Source organism: Macrobrachium nipponense, chromosome 24 (genome assembly GCF_015104395.2).
Source record: "Macrobrachium nipponense isolate FS-2020 chromosome 24, ASM1510439v2, whole genome shotgun sequence".
Lineage (NCBI taxonomy): Eukaryota > Metazoa > Arthropoda > Malacostraca > Decapoda > Palaemonidae > Macrobrachium > Macrobrachium nipponense.
The window spans coordinates 17,155,795-17,181,501 of NC_061091.1; the positions used below are offsets into that span (position 1 = coordinate 17,155,795).

The following is a 25,707-nucleotide window of genomic DNA, read 5'->3' on the forward strand; positions in this document are numbered from 1 at the left end:
CTGGTTGTCCAACAGAGACATTAATATAATGCCCAGTTGTAAACTTATCTTCAACACTAAACAGCAAAAAGAAACACCATTTCATCTTTGTCTAATATAATACAAGTATTTCACATTTTGGTACAGTACTTGTATATTGCAATTAATCACTGTCCAAGTTACACGTAAGGCCATCAGTTTTCTTCAATGCTATGAATAGTAAAATAGAAGGATATGCAAAGTACAATGTATCAGTTGCAATCCTACAACTAATTTTATAACTTTTATTTGAAATAAATACTTGATATTCTCATTGAATATGCTAACTTCTTTTTTTTTTTTCAAAAACTGCAATAAAATTTTTTCAAGCAGTAGAAACTCATCATATAAATTGTTATATTTATAGAAAAATTCTATGTACTGCAGTAGCTTTTTTTGTAAATGGTGCATATTCAAATTCCATTCACTAATTTAATCCAAATTCTTTCATTCAGCATTTTAATATACATACTGGATACTATGAAATTATGCAAATGTTAATATAAAAACAGTTGGATGTAGAGTTTAATGTGTGGAGAATATGCTGCATGACACAATAAGTTTCTAAATCAGAATATTTTACGCTATATCCAACTTCAACTGGAATTCAAACAGTCAACTGGTAAGGGAGAGAGAATTCATGAAAACCTCCATCCCATGACAAATAGTTCTAACAAACAGTCCCATAATGTCAAAGAAAAAATGATTAAGTTCTGATGGCTTGAATCCTTACCTCAGTCATTCTTTTTCAATTGCTGACATCTACACTTCCTAGGTCCTTTCCTTTGTTTCCTATCCATAGTGTGTGTTTCTTGAGCAATTTTTTTTTGACTAGCATAAATGAAACACCATGTTTGGGTAAATCAAGTGTTAATACATTCCCTTTCCCATCCTTCTACACCGTTAGTCAACTCCCTTGGTACACCACAACTTCTGCTGAGTAAACAGCTGATTTGCCAAAAAAGTGGCATGTACTTCAATCCAATAGAATGACAATCATGCTAGCATTCCTGTTTTTTTCTTAGGCACTGGTATGTGTTTCTTTTTACATTTAAATCATTCCCTCAATTCACCCTATCACCAGTCAAAATTTAGGGTGCAGCAGTACTTCAGTACTCATCTTATCCTCCTTAAAACTTCCCGCTCTGAATGCATGATTGCAGCCCTGGTAAAAGAAGCAAGCTACAGACTAGCCTACCTCTTCTACACATCTGTTGACATCTAGAGAGATTTTCTTAGGGTGCAATTATGCAGTTTTTGGGAAGCGGAAGCTGCTTTCATCATTTCCCACGATGAATTCTGCAGCAAAGGTTCTCTAGACTTCCTGCTGAATTTCGAAAACAATCATTTCCTGTTTACAAATACAGAACCTACTCATTGCTATGCTAGTCCTATGGGTCTATAAAGGATACTTTCCTCTTTATATGCACTGAATGCATTTGCTTTCCTACTATAAATAGTCAACATGAATTTTTGGCAAATTACCTGCTTGAAAAACAAACACCTTCACATGTTAAAATCATAAAAAAAAACATATGGGAGTGACCCATATGTTGCTTCCTTTCTTGAATCATACCTAGAGGCATATGAAATGCATTCTACATTTTGGTGCCAGAACTGATGAAACTATGGTAATTTACATGTAAAAATTATTAATAATTTTTCCCTTTTTAATATTTCCCCCATCTTGGACTTGTTATCTACAACCATCTTTCAAATTCCTACCCTATGTAGATGAATTCAATATTTATTTTTAATATCTCATGTTTTTAAATTAATGATGGTGTTCCAAAACTGTAAAAGTTGTGTGTTATACAATCAACTCTCGTTATCCGCACCTAATTAGTTTCTGAAAAGGGTCGTGAATATCAAAATCGCGGTTATATAAAATATTTCCCATAAGAATTAAAGGTAAACCAATGTAATATAAACCCACCAAAGTTTTATTTATACATAACATAAATGAACTGAACTGAACTTGAAATATGTACAGGTATTCTCCTACTTACGATGGGGGCTAGGTTCCAAAAAACCCATTGTTTGTTGAAAATATCACATCTCGAATATAGCCTAGCCTACACTAGGGTACTTGGTACCATCTTCACATATTATACCTACCCTACACTACACAATATGGTAGAGTAATTATTCATATCGGTTAATTCTCTCAGCTCAGTGGATATTGACTAATGATAACTCATTACAAAGAGAAATTGAATAAAATTAACAAGAGTTAGCCTTGCGTAAACTATGATAACTGAATGCATGTACAGTAGCCTAGCCTACATTATATTCAATTATTATTGGCTAATTCTGGAGCTTCAATGCATTCTGACGTATGATAATTCAGTGCAGAAAGAAATTGAACATGAAACGATAATCAGATTCGGTCCGACTTCGGCATAATTAAACGGTGTCAGGCTTGCTGATAGCTACGTATATTTATAAAATACAAATGTAATAAATATGCATATTTTCCATGAAGTTTTTAAAAGTCATACATTACTTCGCTTTATCCAGTAATATTATATGTATCCTCATATTTCATATCATAAAATACTAACAAAGTGGTCAATGTTTTGTTTTGGAAATCAGCTGATGGCAAATATGAACTTATTTTGCCCTATTCAACCAAGGCCACCAAGAGAGGCTCGATTCTCGGCGAACGTTCTTGTTCCTAGTTAGCATAAATGAATATTTAGATGCTCTACTTATATGAACAAAGTCATTTTTCGTTATACGACGTGTTTTTAAGCCGAAATTCGTTTTTAATGTCTCATTGTGAACTAATTATTTTTTTGTCAATAGATTGCGTAAAAATCCAGCGATCCCATTCGTTATTTTCACTTGTTTTCATCATAAAACGAGCTATCCGTTATTTATCTTTTATCTATGTATAAACAACAGTGAAATGTGCTTTTTGAATCATTCCCAGTAGAATTGATTGAATTCATATCAAAGTTTGGGAGTTTTATTCATGCCTGAATATTATTTTATCAGTTTCAGCTACAACTTGCAGTTTAAATTTGTCACTGTATTGCGTTGACAATCTCACAGCAAGTAAAGTTATTACATAAAATCATATCAAGTCCTATTCTACATAACATCATTAACAACGTAACTACGGTAATTGTTTACTATCGTACGATTGTTGAAATACAAGCAAAAGGGATGTTATTATCAGATTCGGCTGTACTTTCATCATTTTCTTGAACTTTATTTTAACTTATTTAACTTAGAAGATGGAATAAAGATACGGAGGTAACGAAGTTGGGTAATTGTAATTTGGCCTCTTAAGTTTAATATTTAATAATTCGGCAGGATAATTTGTAAAAAAAATCCACAGGACATTGGAACTACCGGGCATTTTAAACATACACATAAAGTTTTAAGCACAATTTTCAGGTTTTGAACTGTGCTGTTCAGGAATTTCTCATGATAAAAAAATTTATAGACTCACGTTGTTCAGCAATTTTTTGCAAGTATGAAATTTATAGTAAAATTTACCTTTATTGCATTGTACCAAATTCGCAATTATCAAACACGCGGATAACGAGAGTTTACTCTGTAGGTCTTTTCCAGCCACTGGTAAAGTAAGTTATAGGCATGTATTCTACTCATTATTCAAGTATGTAATGTCTTGCCAAAGCTGGAATTCCTCACCTAAATCTTTCTAACAAAATTCATCAGAATATCTTCCCATATCGAAGTGCTATTCAACCTACATGAAGTACTATTATGATTTCTGAAATGAATGGAAACATCAAATTCTATAAAAGTAATTATTTGGTTTCCTGAAGAAATTTAGTTAAAATGGAACTTCTATGAACATTTACTGAAAATTGAGGTGATGCTTATAAAGCTGAGAAGAGAAAGTACACTAGTAAACAAAGGAAAGTACTGATGTTGATCCCTTGATTAAGAACAAACCTTTAAGAAAATATGACACGAGTAACACTGACTAGTATCTCAAGTAAAATGGCTACAAGATGCCAGTAAAAATAAAGGAAACCTTTATGGAACAACCATGTTCAAATATTCTTTGGCATCTGTTAAGAATTTACAGTACAGGCAGTCCTTGGTTATCAGCAGACTTAACCGTCCAGTTTCATGACATTTGTCTAGCACTGAAAATCAGCAATTTTCGCCATCATAATGCCCCAATTTCCAGTTATCGGCACTGATACATACCTAACAGAGCCACCATTAACTGGTTATTGGTGCCAAAATCATTTATTGGCGTCATTAATCGACAATTTTTACTAATCTTCAAGCCATCGGAATAGGACCCCCACCGATAACTGGGAACTGCATTGGGTCACATTTCTGGACCTAGGAATCAACCATAGGTTTTTTTTAATGAAAGGTTGAATTTATAGCTTTGTAAAATTAATGACATTGGACAAGTAGATAATAAGAGAAGGAAACAGATAGCCCAACCTTCCATCATCATTTAGCTACTCAAAAGGTCAAACTACTGTTAACAAGGAGCTAAAACTCCTCCCTCTTGGCTAGAATTGTCTATCAGTAAAATATAAAAAAATTAATTACAGACATTTTTCTCAACAGCTAATACAGGCACTCAAAAGTTCATGTCCATGAAAACACATTGGCAAGAAACTGACGACCATGAAAAAGTTATTTAGCAAGCATCTCAAGAGAATCACAGGAAGCTCCATCCAATAGGGAATCTTGAATACATACCTTACTTGTGGATTTAATACAAATCAATATATAATACCTCAAGAAATATTGATAATCTGAAAAGAGTGAGCACTAATATAATTTGCCAGAACACTTGCTTAAATGAAAAATGGAGGAAAATATCAAAACAGCAAAAAATCAAAAGGTAATACAAGCAAAGAAAAGTGCTGGGACTATGCACTGAAATGTTAAGATAGTATTACAATACAAACATTCAAGACTAATGTAGCCAACATAAACAACATATCATCCCAAACCTTGTGCAAAATAAGACTCTAACAACCACTCAAATGATATTTACAACAGAGAAGTTCAAGAAACAGAACAAAGTGAGCACTGTAGCCTTAGAAGGAATGTCTATATCTAGCTATGAAGAGCTATAATTATTTCACATTAGCAACCACCACACCAGCCCCAACTGTACCCTAGTTAAGTCCACTCTGATCGACCTTGCTGATGGCAGATACTAACGATTCAATTGCTTGAGTTAGCAGACTGTGAAACATAAGCCTCCTATATACAAAATAAAGAAATCAAGCTTTGTTTCATAAAGGAAAATATCCCTGGTTTGTTTCCTATTAATAGAGAGTAGTGCATGAACTGTGTTTACTGTATACAGAAATGTATCAAAGTACTCAAATAAATTCAAGTACTTAAAACACATTTCGTAAAAAAGAATTTGGACTATAATGTCCCAATATGCAGACATATTTCAAATGCTGTAATAACCAACTGCTGTACTTGACAAGATACAAAATAATAAAGATAGGAATCAATAAGAATTATTTGCTCTCTTACACCCTCCACTACAGGCAATTAAAAAATCCTATTTTCATATACAAAAGAAAAAAACTTTTTAAGTAGTTGATAGTTTTCAAAATACAAAAGTTACCCTAAACTGCATTGAAGTAATGTGTTTGGTTGCTAAGGGGAACTCTACCGCGAATGAGGAAAGTCCAAATATTACGAAGCTTCTCTCTGAATGTTAGTTTGCTTAAAGGAGCTCCCAACTTCAGCCGACACAAAGTAGTTTGCTGTGATCCAATGACTTGGAACTGGTACCTGAAATGGAGATAAGGTGTGGTCAAAACAAAGCCAACAGTGCTTACGCACATCACAGTGAAGAACCAAATAACACTAAACGATAACAAAAATTTATTAGCAATGAGGAAAAGGGTGATGTTATTTCCCAGAAAAGTCTAACCAAAAGTTTTCACCATATCCCTTAGGTTTCTTATCAGTAAGGTGGTGATACTTTAAACCAAATCCTTGCAAGCTGGGGTCTTTATAACTTCATGACAGTTTCTCACCAATAATAACCATAGCAAATTCCTAAACCTCATATGTTTCTCCCCCTAAGAACATTATTTCATAGCTTCACCAAATTTCATAAGGCCAGATGTTATTTGTAACTAAACCAAAAGTACCATTAGTGTACACAATTAGCAAAAACTATAATTATTTTAATAAATAGGCACCATAACAGAACAATACCCAGTTTTCTGGGTCCATCAATGTCCCTCCTTTTGCTAATTCCCTCTGCTATGAAGAACTGTGGTGTTGAGGAAACCTCATCAAAGACTTTGAACCATTACAAAGTCATGACTATGTTGGTCCTAGGATGCAGTATGTTTATTTCCCCTTTTCTACTACATCTGTAAACCTGACATTTGCTAGATAAACTGATTATACTTTTTATTTATCTTTCTTCCCCTGTTACCAAACTGCTATCCTGGTGAGGAGAGGAAACACTGGTAGCATAATTAGTGTCAATAACTGTAATGGGTAAATGCCTAAGATCTGGATTAACCTAACTGATTAATTAGCAATGATTTCACAGAAATGCTATGAATATATGCATTTTCCATGTCAAAATTTAATCAGTACATAAAATGAATTTTTAGATGCCAATGATTAGCACACACAAATCTCCCTGTCTCCATCCTCTATAACATATAATTCTAAGTAAACTGCAGATGCTAAACACATTATTTTCAGACCTAAACAAGGGAGGTACGTACACTACTGTATATATATATTTATGTCAATAAGGAGAAAAAGGTACCAAGTTCAAAATATGCCAATGCAATTAAATAATGAGTTTTACACACTGTATGAATGCAATCAACTGCAATATAATTCTATACAAAAAGTTAACAAAAGTTTTCAAACTCACCTTAAAAGATAAAATGCCCATACAACAGAAACAATGTTACACACTAACATTAGGAAGGTCCACAAGTTTTCATCTAATAAATACCACAGATGTGCCCACAACTGATCAACCCAGTCACCCGCTGCATTTTTTGGTATCGTAGCTTTGTATGCGGCAAAAATATATCCCAACATAAGTCCTATATTTGTCATGATGAACACTACAAAATGCCAGTGATTATTGACTGCCACACATGTGTTCAGGAAGAGGCAATGATGATCTGCCTGGTGGTGACATTTTTCACATAACCGGCAATGATGAGACAGTGGAGGGGATGCTAACTGACAGTCTGAACAGTAACCACGAACAACTCCCTCACCCACACCACGTAAGACTTCTTGCAGGGGACCTTCAGATCGTACTACTCCAGGATCACCTGGAAGGAAGGTATTTAAAAACGATGATCTATGGGTGTGCTGCAAGAATGAAAATGGCAACATTATTGCCACTATGTAACTAAATTCATAACAGTTTTCCATTTTAGATTCATACTTTAACTCTATTAGTTAAAATAAAAATGAAGTGTCATTACGTAGAAAAATACTAATGCTGAATGAAACTAAAAAACACTTCCCTATTCCAAATTTAATGATGTGCAAATACTGTATACAACATAATAGCTAAAAATGATGTTTTTAAAATAAAACTAGGTTTTAATTATACTTGCCCAGTAATCACATAGCTGACCATGTAATTACTGACAAAGTTGCATAATTAAAAATTATGTTTTTATATTAAAACAAGGTTTAAATTATACTTACCCAGTAATTACATGATCAGGTATGTAATTACTGGGTACGTTGCATAATTAAAATGCAAACTTACATGTAAGAAGTTTATAAAACAGGAATGAATGACCCAGTACCAATATCCACAAAAGAAGACTAATGATGACTGGCTGGTGTTTGTGTGCCTCGACAGCAAAAACGTAACAAGCGAGAGTTGAAATGAGTCCACTCCCATATGCCCCTAAGTATATTGGATTTGGCCATCTGAAATCAGAATATGAAAGTTCATTAGAAATTTGCACTATCTTCACTCAATAAAGGTGATGTAAACAACATATAGATTTAAATCAGCAGTAAACAATTCTGAATAGTATGTGGGTTTCAAGCATGTACCAAGCAGTAAGCACTCAATGTAATTAATGGAATGAACCAAAAAACAGTCACAAGTTAACATTGCACAAAAATAAGCAAAATACACAAATCACTGGAAAGTTCACTCTAACTGCTGCTATCCCTCCAAATAAGAATGTCTCTATGAAAAATAAAATATCACTTCTAATTAGCAATTACTAATTGCAATCCTAGAAGACAAGAACAAACAATGGAATATATTCTAAGGAAAAAAATAGTAGCTTTTCTCATTTGAAAGGAAAGAGTAAAGAAAAGCTATAAAAGAATGAATTAAATAAATGAGTTAGAAATAACAATGAAACTGGCATGCCTGCTGTCGGGGAAATATTCTGAGAAATCATATACAGCTATTAATAGCACTTCAGATATAAGAAAAAGCATGGAGGTGACTTATGAGTACCTAACCTCTCATATGACATATGCACTACATTATTCGTAAACCTCTTCTGATTGTTAGACAAAAGATTGCAGTACCTATGGCCATTCAAAGATGAATGTGGACATCATCAATGAAGGGGTTCCACAGAAACAATAATATATTAACCAACACTGTAAAGTGCATACACAACCACATGCACTTTCTCTAATCATATGGACTAATATCACTGATGGAATGATATATTTTCCACAAAATAAGAATAAACATGGACACTTAAGTTAAAAAACCGCAGTGATACAAGACCGAAAGATACTGTAGAGATAACTTAGTTCAAGTCTCATCCAGTAACAGGAAAGTTTAAAAATATCACCACATGATGATTACTGTCATTCTTTTACTAATATGAAGACCAATGAAGAAAGTAAGTTTGGTAGCAGAGAAAAGGCGCGATTTTTCATCCATTTCTAAATACCACTTCATTTACTCTACTGCCTTGACTACATGCTATGTTAGTAGAGCATTAAAGACTAATCAATATGACCAAAAGTAGTCAAACGAGTAAAACTGCCTTTTTATGTGGGGCCCATTTTACTGGTCAAATAAACCACCAATAAACTTGTACAGAATGACTAACCTTGTAGGATGTTTCATGCGATGTTGCTGTCTTGCCATAATTGTCAGGGCTACGATGAATACTGGTAGGCCAGTAACCCACTGGTGATGAGGCATACCAAATACTGATAGGAACTGTAGAAATGAGAGGCAATATATAGTATACTTCATTGCTAAAAAAAACATAAAAGGCTTATATAATTTTTCCAAATAATTTTCCTTCTATGCACTTAAGGATGAGGTAAACATAATTTTCCTTCTATGCACTTAAGGATGAGGTAAATATGTATTGTTGCAACTTCTTTCCCTGAAGTTTTGCCTTTAATTATAAAAAAATGGATGAAGTTTTATTGACTAGCTGCTATAGCAATACTTCAATTAATGGTATTTACAGATTAATATAAAAGTGACAAATTTTTCAAGTAGTAATTTGTATTTTTCCTAACTATACAAACCTGAGGTCCTTTACAATAGGAGAATTACTTTCAGCACAGCTGGGAAATCAAATTTTTATAATAAGTAACTTTTTGTACGTATACATATACAGCAACCATCAGTCGACATTATAAAGCGTTGCACTCATTGCACCCCCAGGAAATTTGGCATTGCATTACAAAGAAATTATCAGTGTCACCAAAAATAGAGATGTGAACATGGAAATTTTTATGGGTACTTACCAAATATTCTTCCAATACTATGTATGTATGTATGTATGTATGTATGTATGTATGTATGTATGTATGTTGAATGTATGTAGGTATGTATGTATGTATGATGTGTGTGTGTGTGTATATATATATATATATATATATATAGATATATATATATATATATATATATATATATATATATATATATACTATATTATACAGTGAGGCCCCTGTATTCGTGTTCTCCGGATTCGCGGATTTCTCTCTGGACCTTATCTACCCATTATTTGTGGGGAATTCGCCTATTCGTGGGGTTTTTCCCATGATAAATAATACCAAATTAGTGTATTTTGATGTTATTTTCTTGACTAAATACATTTTTATGATACAAAAATGATTTACTAATTTTAAAATATTAATATTGATCAATACTGTATTAGCAAGTTTAATAAGACTACATGATATCACAAAATAACAATTATAATTCTCTATATCTTTTTCTTACAGAGATGTATGTTTTCTGTATGATAAATAAATAATTTACTAATTTTCAAATAATATAAATGTAAAGAGCCATCAATTCATTAAAGAAAATTCTCTCTCTCTCTCTCCTTACTGAGATTTGCGATTTTTAAAGTACATGTATGTATAATATGTTTATTTATATTTTCAAATTATAATAATGATAATAATAATTGTAATTACAAAAATCATGTGACAGTATTTTACAGAAATACTACAATAATCTTTCCATTTCACTCTTTCAAAATAAGGATAAGGATAACTCTCTCTCTCTCTCTCTCTCTCTCCTCTCTCAACTCGTCTCTCTCTCTCTCCTCTCTCCTCTAGACTGGAATGAGATTTTTATGGTACATGTATGTATAATATTTATTAATATTTTCCAATAATAATAATAATATAACTGTGATTACAAAAATCATATGTGATAGTATTTTAAAGAAATACTACAATAACCTTTCCATTTCACTCTTTCAAATATGGATAACTTCTCTCTCTCTCTCTCGTCCTCCTTCCTCTCTCTCTCTCTCTCTCTCTCATCTCTCTCCTCTCTCTCTCTCTCTCTCGCCATATGAGATACGCATGTCATAGTGGTAACTCTCGCCCTCTGTTTGGCATGGAAGTTTATGTATACAGTATATCTTTAAGGGCATTACTACATTTTATGGTGAAATAATAATATACAGTACTAGTTTTCAAATAATATTAAGTTTAATGAGATTAAACAAATAACCTCTCTCTCTCTCTCTTCATTCTCTCCACATCCCTCTCTCTCTCTTCTCGCTCCTCTCTCTCTCTCTCTCTCTCTCTCTTCTCTTACTTACGTATGTTTAATTATTTTGTAATATAAATAAATGATTTACCTTATAACTAATTTTCAAATATTTATAAGATTAATAAAAAAAATAGCAATTCCAGTCTTTTTATCCACTTGGAGGAAGGGGGGTGGGGGAGTAAATGACAGAGTTTGATATATGTATTGACGGAGGGGAAGGAGTTGGAGTTTAAGAGTTATTATCTCTCTTCTTCATCTCTCTCGTCCTCTTCCTCCCTCTCTCTCTTCTTCTCTCCTCTCTCTCTCTCTCTCTCTCTCTCTCTCTCTCTCTCTCTCTCCGTTATTATACTCTCTGTCTCAGAAATAATACACAATTTCACTCTTGAGGGTCAGATATATGATGCTGCCATTCAATGCACTCTCTCTCGGTCTCTCTCTCTATCTCTCTCTCTCTCTCTCTCTCTCTCTCTATCTCTCTCTCTCTACTAAAGATGAGAGATTTTTATGGTACACTTATGTAATACTATAATTTATTAATATTCTTTCCAAATAATAATAATAATAATATAACTGTGACTTAACAAAAATCAATAATGTGATAGTATTTTAAAGAAATACTACAATAACCTTTCCATTTCACTCTTTCAAATATGGATCACGCTTCTCTCTCTCTCTCTCTCTCTCTCTCTGCAGATTCAGACACAAATGAATAATTATGATGAAGGAAGATCAAATATTATGAAAAGTTGGATTTTTTAATGTCGAATTTCTGGAAATGAAAAAAGAACAACATACCAGAACAGGAAAGAGACATGGGAAAATCCTTATTATTACCAATATTAAATGAAGGAGAAAACACGCAAACCATCATAGTGATGAACTTCAACTCAAAAAGAAAAATAGAGTACTTAGAAGAACTAACCCAATTTGAAAAGAAAATAGATATAATGAATATAAGTGGGAAAACCTGGGTTATTCCAAGGAGTACTGGAAGGGAATGATGATCATATAAAAAGGGTTCCAAAAAAACTTATAGATCAGATGAAAAAAAGTAGGAATCAAGGGGGAACCGCAATATATGGGAAAGACAAAAAACAAGGAAAAATATATGAGAAATATAGTACTCAGAATGTGAACTAATAGCGGTAGAATTTGAATCTGAAAATTAATGAACATAGTAATATATAGACCTCCTAACACTAAAGAGTTTGACTTAATAATAGAAACAAAAATTGGATGATATATGTAGAAATCACAAGGACTGGACTATTCTCCTATACTGGAGACTTCAACTTTCCTTTCGTAGACTGGAAAGAAACGAATAGGAGGTTGTGGTTGTACTTATACATATAAAAAAGAGAGTAATAGTATGCAGAAGATAAAGAGGCAATTCGAAAAGCTATTAGATATGCTACTAGAATACAACATTCAACAAATAAATCACCTGCCAACAAAGAAAGGAAAAATACTTTAGACCTAGTATTTGCGAACGAGATGAATTATGTTAAAGAAATAATAGTTTATAATGCGAGTGTTTCAGACCATAATGTCATAGAATTAACAGTCCATTCCAAAGCAAGTGAAATCAGAGATAAGCAAGAAATGAAAAACTTGGGAAGGATATGGAAAATACTTTCTTACAGTAAAAAGATAAAACGGTCAGAAATAAATGAAGAATTAAACAAAGATTGGGATAACATTTTCGTAAGTGATGACAATAAGGGTAAATACGGAGATATTATATAAAATATTAGAGAAAATAGTGGATAAAATATATACCGAAGAAGAAAAGTAAACATCAGTTATGCATACCAAGAGACAGAAGGATCTTTTTCCAGAAATCAGAAAGTGGAAAAAAGGTCTTGCAAAAAGAAAAAAAATGCATGGAAAGTTATAGAACTAAAAAGTAAGATAGAAAATGCAGAACAAAAATTATACAATCAAAAGAAAATGAAAAACGGGACTTGGAAGAAAAACCCTAATAATATAATCAAGCAAAACCCCAAACTAATATACTCATACGCGAAAAGATGAATAAAAGAAGAATAGAAATAGGCCCTCTATGAATTGAAGGGAGATTAACAAATGAAAAAAAGGAAATTTGCAACATATTGGCAGAACGATATAAGAGAGAATCCACCCCTAGATAGATAATGAAGATAATGATATAGAAGTAAGACAAAAATAGTGAATATTTAGCTGACATAGATATTAATGAAGCTGATATTGTGCAGGCTATTAATGAAATTAAAAATGGAGCTGCTGCAGGGCCTGATGGAGTGCCTGCTATTTTGTTAAAGAAAGTAGTTCATTCTATCGCAAAGCCACTTGCAATATTATAAGACAAAGTGTAGATACAGGCAAGATTTATGATGAGCACAAATTAGCATATGACCCCTACTTTCAAAAGTGGATCAAGACTAGAGGCAAGTAATTATAGGCCTGTGAGTCTAACATCACATATTATGAAAGTGTATGAAAGGGTAATGAAGAAAAATATTATGAAACATTTAATAAAAAATAATTTGTTTATTATATGAGACAACATGGTTTCGTACCCGGAAAAAGTACACAAACCCAACTGTTAGTCCACTGTGAGAACATATTCAAAAATATGAAAAGCGGAAATGAAACAGATGTGGTTTATCTAGACTTTGCAAAAGCTTTTGACAAGGTAGACCATAATATATTAGCGAAGAAAATTAGAAAACACAATATCGTGGATAAAGTAGGAAGATGGTTAAAAGAATTTTTACACAACAGAAAACAGATAGTTATTGCAAACGACGAGAAATCGGATGAAGCCAAGGTAATATCCGGTGTGCCACAAGGTACGGTGTTAGCTGCAATACTGTTTGTTATTATGATTGAAGACAAAGACAGTAATATTAAGGATTCGGTAGTGAGTAGTTTCGATGATGACACAAGAATAAGTAGAGAAATTACTTGTGATGAATATAGGAATGCTCTACAAAGATACCTTCACAAAGTATATGATTGGGCAGAGGTAAATAGAATGGTATTTAACTCTGATAAATTCGAATCAATAAATTATGGAGACAGAGAAAGAAAGCTATATGCATATAGGGGACCTAATAATGAGACAATCACAAATAAGGAAGCAGTTAAAGACCTTGGTGTGATGATGAATAGGAACATGTTATGCAATGATCAAATAGCAATTCTATTGGCAAAATGTAAAGAAAAAATGGGAATGTTGTTATGGCACTTCAAAACAAGAAAAGCTGAACACATGATTATGCTTTATAAAACATATGTTCGTAGTCCACTTGAATATTGCAATATGATATGGTACCCACACTATCAAAAGGATATTGCACAAATAGAGAGTGTACAAAGGTCCTTTACAGCTAGAATAGAAGAAGTTAAGGACCTTGACTACTGGGAAAGACTACAATCCTTAAATTAAAAATTAATAGTCTAGAAAGGAGAAGAGAACGCTACATGATAATTCAGGCATGGAAACAGATAGAAGGAATAGCAGAAAACATCATGGAACTAAAAATATCAGAAAGAGCAAGCAGAGGTAGATTAATAGTGCCCAAAACTATACCAGGAAAAATAAGGAAAGCACACAGGACATTAATCCACGACGCACCAGCATCGATAATGCAGCGTCTATTCAGTGCGTTGCCAGCTCATCTGAGGAATATATCAGGAGTGAGCGTAGATGTGTTTAAGAATAAGCTTGACAAATATCTAAACTGGATCCCAGACCATCCAAGATTAGAAGATGCAAAATATACCGGAAGATGTACTAGCAACTCTCTGGTAGACATTAGAGGTGCCTCACACTGAGGGACCAGGGGCAACCCGAACAAAATGTAAGGTCTGTAAGGTCTCTCTTGCCATATGAGATACGCATGTCATAGTGGTAACTCTCGCCCTCTGTTTGGCATGGAAGTTTATGTATACAGTATATCTTTAAGGGCATTACTACATTTTATGGTGAAATAATAATACTGTTTTCAAATAATATTAAGTTTAATGAGATTAAACAAATAACCTCTCTCTCTTACTTACGTATGTTTATTTATTTTGTAATATAAATAAATGATTTACCTTATAACTAATTTTCAAATATTTATAAGATTAATAAAAAAATAGCAATTCCAGTCTTTTTATCCACTTGGAGGAAGGGGGGTGGGGGAGTAAATGACAAGAGTTTGATATATGTATTGACGGAGGGGAAGGAGTTGGAGTTTAAGAGTTATTATCTCTCTCTCTCTCTCTCTCTCTCTCTCTCTCTCTCTCTCCATTATTATACTCTCTGTCTCAGAAATAATACACAATTTCACTCCTGATGGTCAGATATATGATGCTGCCATTCAATGTGCTCTCTCTCTCTCTCTCTCTCTCTCTCTCTCTCTCTCTCTCTCTCTCTCTCTCTCTCTCTCTCTTATTGGCTGTTGGTATACATTTTTAATGGTAAAATGATTAAGATGACTTTGAAATGATATTAATAATATAACCTCAAAGATTAATACAGTAATAGATAATAATTTTAGGTATATTTGAAGTAGGATGTTATTTAAGGGATTTTGACGAAGGAAAAATCTATTTCTGGGGGAAGACCTGTGTCGCCCGGTGAAAAGTCCTGTAACTCACTTTTCTATGTATAAATAGATTCTAGATATACCAGAGAAAAAAGCTACCATGGTACGCTGAGGTTACTACCCTCGCCCGAGCACCCAGAGGGTGTCGGGTATAAAGTACAAGGCGAGTGGAAGCCACACAGGTCTTCTGCCAATTAGATTCCTTTCCAAAATCCCTCCCACGGCAAGAGCCGTTACGAAGATTACTCCCCCTACCTCGCTTCGCTCTTGCTACTACCACCCGACCCGCGTGCCCTCTACATTCCTGGAATAGACACCCTAGCTTGGATTGGTTAAGGGTGGGAAAAAGGAGTAGAAGGGATGGGTTCACCGGGCGACACAGGTCTTCCCCCAGAAATAGATTTTTCCTTCGTCAAAACCCCTTTTCTGGGTTTGACCTGTGTCTGCCGGTGAAAATGTAACAGAGAATTCCCATCCAAGCTTAACAGATACCAAATAAGTATATAAAAGGGGGTTCATGAAACCCAAGGTTCATTTAGAGAATAAAATTTTTTTAAATGCACTATAATGAGGCATAAAATTACTTATTTACATATACACTAAGACTAAATTATGGCTTAGAACTAGTAATAACAAGATTACTAAGCCTGGTATCTGAAGCCAATATACAAGGGTATGTACAGACAGGTCCATAAAACTATATATATATTCTAGTGGCGGGATGACGACCCAACCCTCACGACCCGGAGGAGAGAGGTTTGGTAGGGAATACGAGCGAGGCAGGTAGAAAGGAGAGAGTATTAAGGGAAAAGAAGTGACCAAAGGCTAAGGAAAGGAGTTTGATAAGATTCATCATTCAGGGGAGACTATGCTCCCTGCAGCAACTGCTGGGAATTTAAGGGCCTCTAAATTCTTGAGATAGTGGCGTTTAAAAACTGGACTGAATCCGGGTTGGCCTGTTTAATAAAGTAGAGTATTTATTGTCTAATACCTTTAAGAGAAACGTACTACCTTTCTGTCTAATGAAAAGGGGGCCTGAAGATTTTTCGGATATCCTGGCTAAGAAGGATTTAAGGGTAACGACAGGACACAATGATATGTCCTGTGTCAGAGGAATGATTTTCCATGGGGCCCACCTGTTTTGTGGGTCCTCGTTTTTAGCCAAGAACCTCCGGTCTGGGGATAGTAATACTTCACTCGACGGGAGGAATTCCATGTGGTCTGGATTCCTAGAGAGAGCCGAGAGTTCAGATATTCATTCTGGCACCTGAGGCCATGGCCATTAGGAATAAAGTTTTCCAAGCAGGGTTATATAAGAGCATGACTCATTATTAGTGTCTGAGGCTAATTTAAGTACATCATTCAAAAACCAGGAGACCGTATGAGGGCGGTCTATTGGTTTCAGACGGGCACATGCTCGCGGAATCGAGAAGAAATATGAATCTGACAAGTTAATATTAAAGCCAACCTGAAAAATCTTCCATAAGGCTGACTTGGTTGTTGTAATGGTACTAGCGGCTAGGCCTTTCTCAAATAGAGTTCTAAAGAACAAAATTGCCAGATTTGTGGTAATTTTATGAGTCTCTGAGTCTTTTAGAAATTTGGCCAACTTCTTCGCTGCTGATTCTATGAATAAGATGTTTAGTGGGTCAATACTAGCATCCTTTTGGGCTGCAAACTTCATGAAGTCCATAAAGTTAGGACATCCAGAATTCTTGAGGAAGCTGACACAGTCTGAGTTTGTACTGTCTGTGTCAGTTCTGGACGAGGGATCCATTTGGGTCGGAGCTTCAGTTCTAGAAGAAGCAGAAACCAGTTGCTCTTTGGCCAATTGGTTGCCACTAATGATACTTGTCCTGTGAAAGATCTTAGCTTGTGCAGGACCTTCATCAGAAGATTCACCGGTGGAAATAGGTAAATCTTCTGCCAATTGTTCCAATCTATGGACATCGCACCTGTGGCGTAAGTTAGAGGGACCAGGTTGGGTGCCACATAACATGGTAGTTTGTGGTTGGATTCTGTGGCGAATAGTTCTACTATTCGCCAGAATGACTTCCTGTCCAGGGACCACTCCGTTCCCAGCGGAGTTGTCCTGGAAAGTGTGTCTGCGATAACATTCTTTACTCCTGCCAGGTGAGTTGCTGACAGGTGCCAATGATTTTTCGCCGCCAATGAGAATATCGCAATCAATACGTGATTTGGTTTGCTTGACCTGGAGCCTCCTCTGTTTATGCAGTGTACCACCACTAGGCTGTCCAAGACTACTCTCACATGATTGTTCCTGGCTGGAGCCAGTCGTTTTAAGGTCGGGAAAACTGCTATAGCTTCTAGAACATTGATATGGAACTGGCGGAACATATCCGACCATGTTCCCTGTACTTTCTTGTATTAAGAATATCCTACCCAGCCGCTCAGTGATGCGTCCGGGTGGATGGTTAGAGACGGCGGAGGAAATTGCAGTGGTACTGACTTGGCCAGGTTCTGGCGTTCCGTCCATGGACGAAGCCTCTTGTTAGAATAGGTGGAATTATTGAGATCTTGTCCCTGAGATTGATATTGGCTCTCTTTCTCCAGACTCGATTGATGTCCTTCAATCTGGCTTTTAACCCTTAAACGCAGACTGGACGTATTTTACGTCGACATTTTTTGTCTCTCGGATGCCGACTGGACGTATTTTACGTCGACATACAAAAGTTTTTTTAAAAATTCGCGGAAAAATACTTATAGGCCTACCAGCCGAAAACTCTTGAATCACGTGCCTTGGGGGATGCTGGGAGTTCACGGATCAAGGTATTGTTTTGTTTACAATCATTACACAGGCGCGCAAGCGCGAATTTCTTTCTTGCCACACTAAAAAGTATTTGTGACACATCTCGGAAATTATTTCGTCACTTTGACATAATTTTTGTACCATTTTAAATTAGCCGTTACATGGAGTATTATATATGAAAATGTGCGCATTTTTATATAGAATACAACAAAAAAATACTCATGATTGTGGCTTTTATAAGTTTTGAGATATTTTCATATAAATAACGATAAGTGCCAAAATTTCAAACTTCGGTCAACTTTGACTCTACCGAAATGGTCAAAAAACGCAATTATAAGCTAAAGCTCTTATATTTTAGTAATACTCAATCTCTAGCACAATATTTCGATTTATGGTGAATTTATGAAAAAAAATTTTTCCTTACGTCCGCGCGGTAACTCTTTCGAAAAAAATCATACGTGCGATTGTGGTAATGTTTGCACCATTTTGAAATTAGCCATTACATAAAGTTTTATATATGGAAATGTGCGCAATTTCATGCACAATACAACTAAAAACAACCCATGGTTGTAGCTTTTATCAATTTTGAAATATTTTTATATAAATAATGATAAGTGACAAATTTTCAACCTTCGGTCAACTTTGACTCTACCGAAATGGTCGAAAAACGCAATTGCAAGCTAAAACTCTTATATTCTAGTAATATTCAATCCTTTACCTTCATTTTGCAACAAATTGGAAGTCTCTAGCACAATATTTCGATTTATGGAGAATTTATGAAAAAAATAAAATTTTCTTTACGTCCGCGCGGTAACTCTTTCGAAAAAATCATACGTGCAATTGTGGTAATGTTTGCACCATTTTAAATTAGCCGACCGATAAAGTTTTATATATGAAAATGTTGTGCAATTTCATGTAGAATACAACGAAAAAATAATTGAAGGTTGTAGCTTTTCTCATTTTTGAAATATGCATATAAATCACGATAAATAGAAAAAAACCACGTTCAGTCAACTTTGACTCTACCGAAATGGTCGAAAAACGCAATTGTAAGCTAAAACTCTTACAGTCTAGTAATATTCAGTCATTTATCTTCATCTTGAAACAAATTCGAAGTCTCTAGCACAATATTTAGATTTATGGTGAATTTAAAAAAAAAACTTTCGTTCCCTCCCCGCGAGGATTCTCCGCGAAATGCGTACGTCCCATTCTCGGAATATTTGCTCCGTTTTCATATTAGGCATTTCTTAGAGTTTTATATATGAAAATGTGCGCAATTTCATGTAGAATAAAACGAAAAATATTTGAAGGTTGTAGCTTTTCTAATTTCCGAAATAATTGCATATAAAAAAATATATAAAAAAATTTGACATTCGGTCAACTTTAACTCATCATATATGGTCAAAAACTGCAATTGTAAGCTAATACTCTTACAGCTTAGTAATATTCAATCATTTGTCTTCATTTTGAAAGAAATTGGAAGTCTCTAGGACAATATTTAGATTTATGGTGAATTTTTGAAAAAAAAAAAAAAATATTTGTTTTATGTCCGCTCGTTACGAATTCATGCATTATTTTGTGATAAATATTTTCTCTGTGTTTGCTTTTATCGTTTTTAATCAATTGTTTGCATATACCAAAATGAATCGCCACTTTATTGTACATTACAAAAAAAAAAATTAACTCGTTACCTTTTAACCGTATTTGCGCATAGCGCGATTTGAATACAATTATATATGAAATTTAGTTTTCGCGCTATTATATATTGCATTATATATGATAATGATAATTTTTTTAATTTCTGATGGTTGCATACTAAACTTCAGCAATGACAAAAAAAGGAGCCAAAACTGAACTCTTAATCTTGAAAACTAAGCGCGCTGTGATTTTTTGAAAAAAATATTTTTTCCACTTCCACGCTCACTCTGAGACCGCCTCGGCACACGGAAGACGATTTTTAATATACCCCTTCGGCGTTTAAGGGTTAATAGGACGTCTATTACTGATGCGAACTGCAGCGAACCTAGGATACTCTCTTGGGTACACCAAGACGCCTTCTTGTTCTTGAGGAACTGTTTCGTAGCCGCTGCTATCTCCTTGGCCTTCTTGGGTGGAAGATATAGCTTGTGTCTTATTAGGTCCTATTGGATCCCCAGCCATTGGAAGCAGGAAGCTGGAGCAAGCCGAGATTTTTCCCTGTTTATCTGGAAGCCCAGAAATGTCAAGAATTTTATCACTCTGGCTGTTGATTTGCGGCACTCTTCGACGCTGGCTGCCAAAATGAGCCAGTCGTCTAAGTAGGTTACTAACATAACCTCTTGAGTTCTTAGTTCTTGAACTATCGTCTATTCTAGTTTTATGAATAACCTGGACGCAATGTTGAGCCCGAAAGGCATGATTCTGAATGAGTAAGCCTTGTTTCCTAGCCTGAAGCCTAGGTACGGAGAGAAGTTCCTTGCTATCGGAACATGATAGTAAGCGTCTGTAAAAGATCTATAGAGGTGGTGACGGCCCCACGGGGAAGTAAGGTCCACACCTGCAAGACTGTCAACATGCAGAACTTGTTGCAATGAATGTATGAGTTGAAACGGGACAAGTCCAGAATCACTCTTCTTTTGTCCGAGTCCTCCTTTGGGACACTGAGCAGATGTCCTTGAAACTTTAGTCATTTCACTCTTTTTATGGCCTTCTTCTGCAGGAGATCTTTGGTATATAGTCTATAAGGTCCGTCATTGGTATCTGATAAAATTTGATTGGTGGAGGGGCCCATTCTCCCATTTCCACCCCAGACCTTTTGAGACTATACTGTGGGCCCATGGACTGAAGGTCCAATGGTCCCAGAAGAGATAATCTCCCTCCTACCTGAGGGCTCTCACTGACTGGTTGCAGGTCTGTTAGCTCTACCTCCTTGGAAGCCTCTACCCCTTGGTCATCCTCGTAGCCAGGAGCCACCTCTGGCCCTGCTACTTCCTGCATGCCTGTTGTGGCTGCAAAATATATATCTTGCTTCATAGGCGGGGTTAAAGGCTGGGGAGGTCATTATAGCTGTGGAGGTTGAAGGCTGATGGGCTGGCGGAGTTTGTAGTAAACAAACTGTTGCTGTGGATGAGCCTTAGATGTCAAAGGCTTACCGACTTGTGAAACTGGGACCGCTTGTACGACCGTTAGAGGACGGGAGGCCTGGTAAGGATTGAATCTCCTTGGCCTCTTCTTGGGTCTGGTTTGTTGTCCGGGGTCTCAAATTTCCGTTTGAAGGGGAGTCCCCAACGGACCCGGAGGCTCTGGTTGGCTCTGGCTGCTTCTCGAGAGACGTTGTTAACCTCGTCTTCCAGGAACAGGTTTTCTCCCCATATTGAGGATTTTATCAGCCTATTAGGTTCGTGCCTTATCGAGGCACCCGCCAGGACATACTTCCTACAAGCTCGTCTTGCCATTGTAAAGTCGTAGAGGTCCGACTGGAAAGTCTGTAGTAGACCTTTCGTCAGGACCCGGAACACCTGTTCGTCAAGGTAAGTGGAAGCTACCAACTCCGTCGTAGTGATGGAGTTGATAGATCTTCCTAGACTTGATCTTGCTTCAAATTCCGCCTTAATTAAATGGTCCGGAATTTTAGGCAGTTTCTCGGAAAATAGAGTAGAAGCGCAATCCGGGTCAAGTTTACCTGCTGTAAACGTGGCCGGAGCGTTGTTCCAGAACCCCCTACCTGCGGGGAAGAGAAGAGAGGTAGCCTCTGTCTCCTTAGTACTGGTAGGGGTTTGTCTTCTGCTGGTGCTTGTAGGGTTAGTTCCGCTACCTTGTCTGTACAGGGCGACGGAACGTTGGCTGGGGTCACAAACATGGTGTAGGTACCCTTGTGTGGCGTCTACTCAGTGTTGACGCAATCCCAGTCGGAGTAGGACGCAATCCCAGTCGGAGAGGGTGCAAACCCAAATAGCTTGGGTTTGGTCCCTAGGGAAGATCACTGTCTCCTTCGGGACCTTGTCTATTCTGACTAGCGCGTGTTCCACTAGCCTGACAAATCCAGGAAAAAGAAATTGGAGACCCTCCGGGAAGAGTTCAAAGTCCTCCAATGGACGGGTTCTGCTCCCTTCAATTGTTAACTTCCCATCTGAGAATGGGGCATGTAAAGCTTACCGCCACGGGTTTTTCTTATCAAATGGCGGTAATTTTGACGCATCCGGCACTGACATAGCCAGCGCCGGGAATCCGGAGTGGAGAAATCCTGTCAGCATATCCTCCAAGGGCCTGATCCTCTCGGCCAGAGATGTTATTGCCTGGCCGGAGGTGTCAGAGCCCGAGGCGAGTCGTAACGACTCAAACCTCTCATCAACCGCTTCCCTAACCTTCGACGTTAGAAGGTTAGTGAGGGTCTCATGGTTGAATCCAGACTTCGTCACCTTGGATCTGGTGGACTTGGCTCTCTACCCCTTAGGGGGGAGAGAATCCTTGGCAGCAGGCGACTTAGCAGACTAAGTCGACGGCCGAGGGGCCGGAGATGACTCAGTCGCCGCTGACGGAGCTGGTTTGGATCCCTTTGGAAGGGAATTTCCCCAAAGCTTAGCCTACTCAAAGTCTCATCTCTCATTGTCATAAGTAATGCCAGCGGAACGGGCTGAAGCGGCGGATCAGGGGAAGATAATTCCTCTATCTGAACCTACCCGCCTCTATTGGGGGGAGTGTAGCTCCTAGCCCGAACCCGTAGCCAGGGCGGACAACTGGGGAGAGAGACCACCGAGCGGCGGAGCTGTGTAAATATACAATCCGGAGCGATGTCCGTCCGGCTGGTGCGGTACCAGACCGCTATAAGGGCGGCGGAGCTATCCACTTGGAGACATAAGGGATTACGTATAATAGCAGTACTAACCCCACCGCTCCCACTACTCTCTTCCCCACTTAAGTGAAAACTCGAGCAGTCGTAGATCGATAAGACTACTAGCACCGCGAGTTATAGGGTACGGCAAAGCTGAACTAGGAAGGGGGGGGGGGGGGTAGGTGGTATGTGGGGTGGTCAGTTGTGATCGTCTGGCCACCAACCCAATCAGAGATGGTCACCTATTGAAAGCTGTGTAGCCTACTACTGTAGGGGTAGTAGGCCGACTGGGCCTATGGCCCGTCATGATTGGTACAGCGACCGATCGGTGATCGCTCTTAACTGGGAGGACATGGCCTACTACTAAAGGTTGTACTAAAGGAGGCTAGGCCAAGACGATACACAAACTAGACCACTTAATGTACAGCAATACAACAGACAATATATAAGAATACTATATACAATTAATAATGAGGCATCATGGAAGAGTTGCAAAGGAATATAAGGCAAAAGGATAATACCCCAGTATGGATCTAGCTTAACCTTCCGAGATCATTACAAAACCGGACAGGTAGGCCAAATCTCCTCCAAGACATCATGATGTGGACAGTGGCCCTAGACCAAACCTACTATGTAAATTCGAATTTTTCTATCTAGATTGGCAGGGAGGATAGGTCCAACAATGTGATAAGAGAAAGGCTCTCTATCCTTGACATCCTCCCTTCTAGCACAGTAGCGCCGACAGGGGGAGAGGCATAAAGGGTACAGGGGTAGGGACACTTAGCCTACCTTCCAAGCCTAACTTTGGCTTGGTCGGTTAAGCCAGGGGGGGAAGCAACTCTAGCAACCTCTCAGTGATATGAAATCAATGTGCATAATTCAACCTCTATTTGGTTCGTATTAAACAATAACTCATGCATGTCTCACACCGGGAGAAAGAGAGAGGGGGCTCTCTCCTCTCCCTTGATAAATGCGATGGGCTACTATTAGCCTAACAGTTTTACATGTACACTATGCTAAAATTACGCAGAGATAGGCACAAACACGCTCTTGAGAAGCTGGGGGGGGGGGGGGGGGCAGAGGCTAGAATATAAACTAATCACTCTTTCTTTAAAACCCCAGAGGACATCATGAGCGCGTTAGGCCTTCCTCCAAACCAATCCTAACTTGGTCGGTTAAAATTAAGCACGCAATATGAAATACATCACTGTTGATTGTATGGAATACTCAAAAAATCATAAATGTGTATGAACAATATAATATACAATAAATAATATAATATGCAATACCATAATGAGGTATAATGGAAGAGTTGCAAAAGGAACATAAGGTGTAAGAAAAATACCCAGCATAGGTCTAGCCTAACTCTCCGACATCACTATGGATCCGGTCAGGTAGGCCAGATAAACCTCCAAGGACATTTTGGCATGGACGGTGGGCACTCAACCAAACCTTCCATACTCGAAATTTTCGATCTGGTCAGGTAGGGAGGATAGGTCCAACAGTATGACAAGAGAGATACTCTCTATCTTTGATATCCTCCCCATTAGCACCGTAGCGCGGACAGGGGGAGAGGTAAGGGTGTAGGGGTAGGGGCACCTAGCCTACCTACCAGAGCCTAATCTAGGCCTGGTCGGTTAAGCTAGGGAAGGAAGCAACTCCTCCAACCTCTTGTTATATGAAAATCATAAATGTGCATAAACAATATAATATATAATAAACAATATAATATACAATACAATAATGAGGTATCATGGAAGAGTTGCAAGAGGAACATAAGGTGTAAGGAAAATACCCAGCATGGATCTAACCTAACTCTCTGAGATCACTATGGATCCGGTCAGGTAGGTCAGATAACCTCCAAGGACGTCATAGCGTGGACGGTGGGGACTCAACCAAACCCTCCATACTCGACATTTTCAATCTGGACTGGTAGGGAGGATAGGTCCAACTGTATGACAAGAGAAATACTCTCATTCCTTGATATCCTCCCTGTTAGCACCGTAGCGCGGACAGGGGGAGAAGTACGGGTATAGGGGTAGGGGCACCTAGCCTACCTTCCAAACCTAATCTAGGCGTGGTTGGTTAAGTTAGGGAAAGAAAGCAACTCATCCAACCTCGTCAGTGATAAAAATCATGAACATGCGCAAATCAAAAAACCTATCTGGTTCGCAATAAAACAATAACATATGCACGTCTCGTATCGGCAGAGAGAGAGAGGACTCCCTCCTCTACAATGATAACTACGATAGGCTAGCTAGTAGCCCTAAAAGGCACATAAATGATATGAAATATAAAATTAACATAAAAATAAGAATAAAATAAAGGCAATAACCAATAATAATGACGCACACGTCTGATGATGCACTCAAATGGCGAATAAACTAGCGGCACCCCAGTACGTTTTTAAAGGGACCGAAGGCTAAAAATGGAATGCATTGTAACAATACGAATTACAAAAACACAATTTGGAATACTCAAGTTGGATTGAAGAAGCAGAGAGTTCCACGGAAGACGTAGCTTCGGCAATTTAAGGCAC

The 25,707-nt window shown here is 37.1% G+C and overlaps 1 protein-coding gene across 2 annotated transcripts in view; it reads right to left on the reverse strand.

The window, feature by feature from the left end:
* Window positions 1-230: 230 nt before the first annotated feature.
* LOC135205485 (uncharacterized) overlaps window positions 231-25,707 on the reverse strand; it is a 144,113-nt gene continuing 118,636 nt past the window's right edge. For both annotated transcript variants that reach the window (XM_064236196.1, XM_064236197.1), the window contains exons 8-11: window positions 9,090-9,202; window positions 7,763-7,929; window positions 6,899-7,313; window positions 231-5,784 (exon numbers count right to left, since the gene is read on the reverse strand). In XM_064236196.1, coding sequence (XP_064092266.1) covers window positions 5,616-5,784; window positions 6,899-7,313; window positions 7,763-7,929; window positions 9,090-9,202 — 864 coding nt within the window. In that variant the 3' untranslated portion in view covers window positions 231-5,615. The remainder of the gene's footprint in view (window positions 5,785-6,898; window positions 7,314-7,762; window positions 7,930-9,089; window positions 9,203-25,707) is intronic.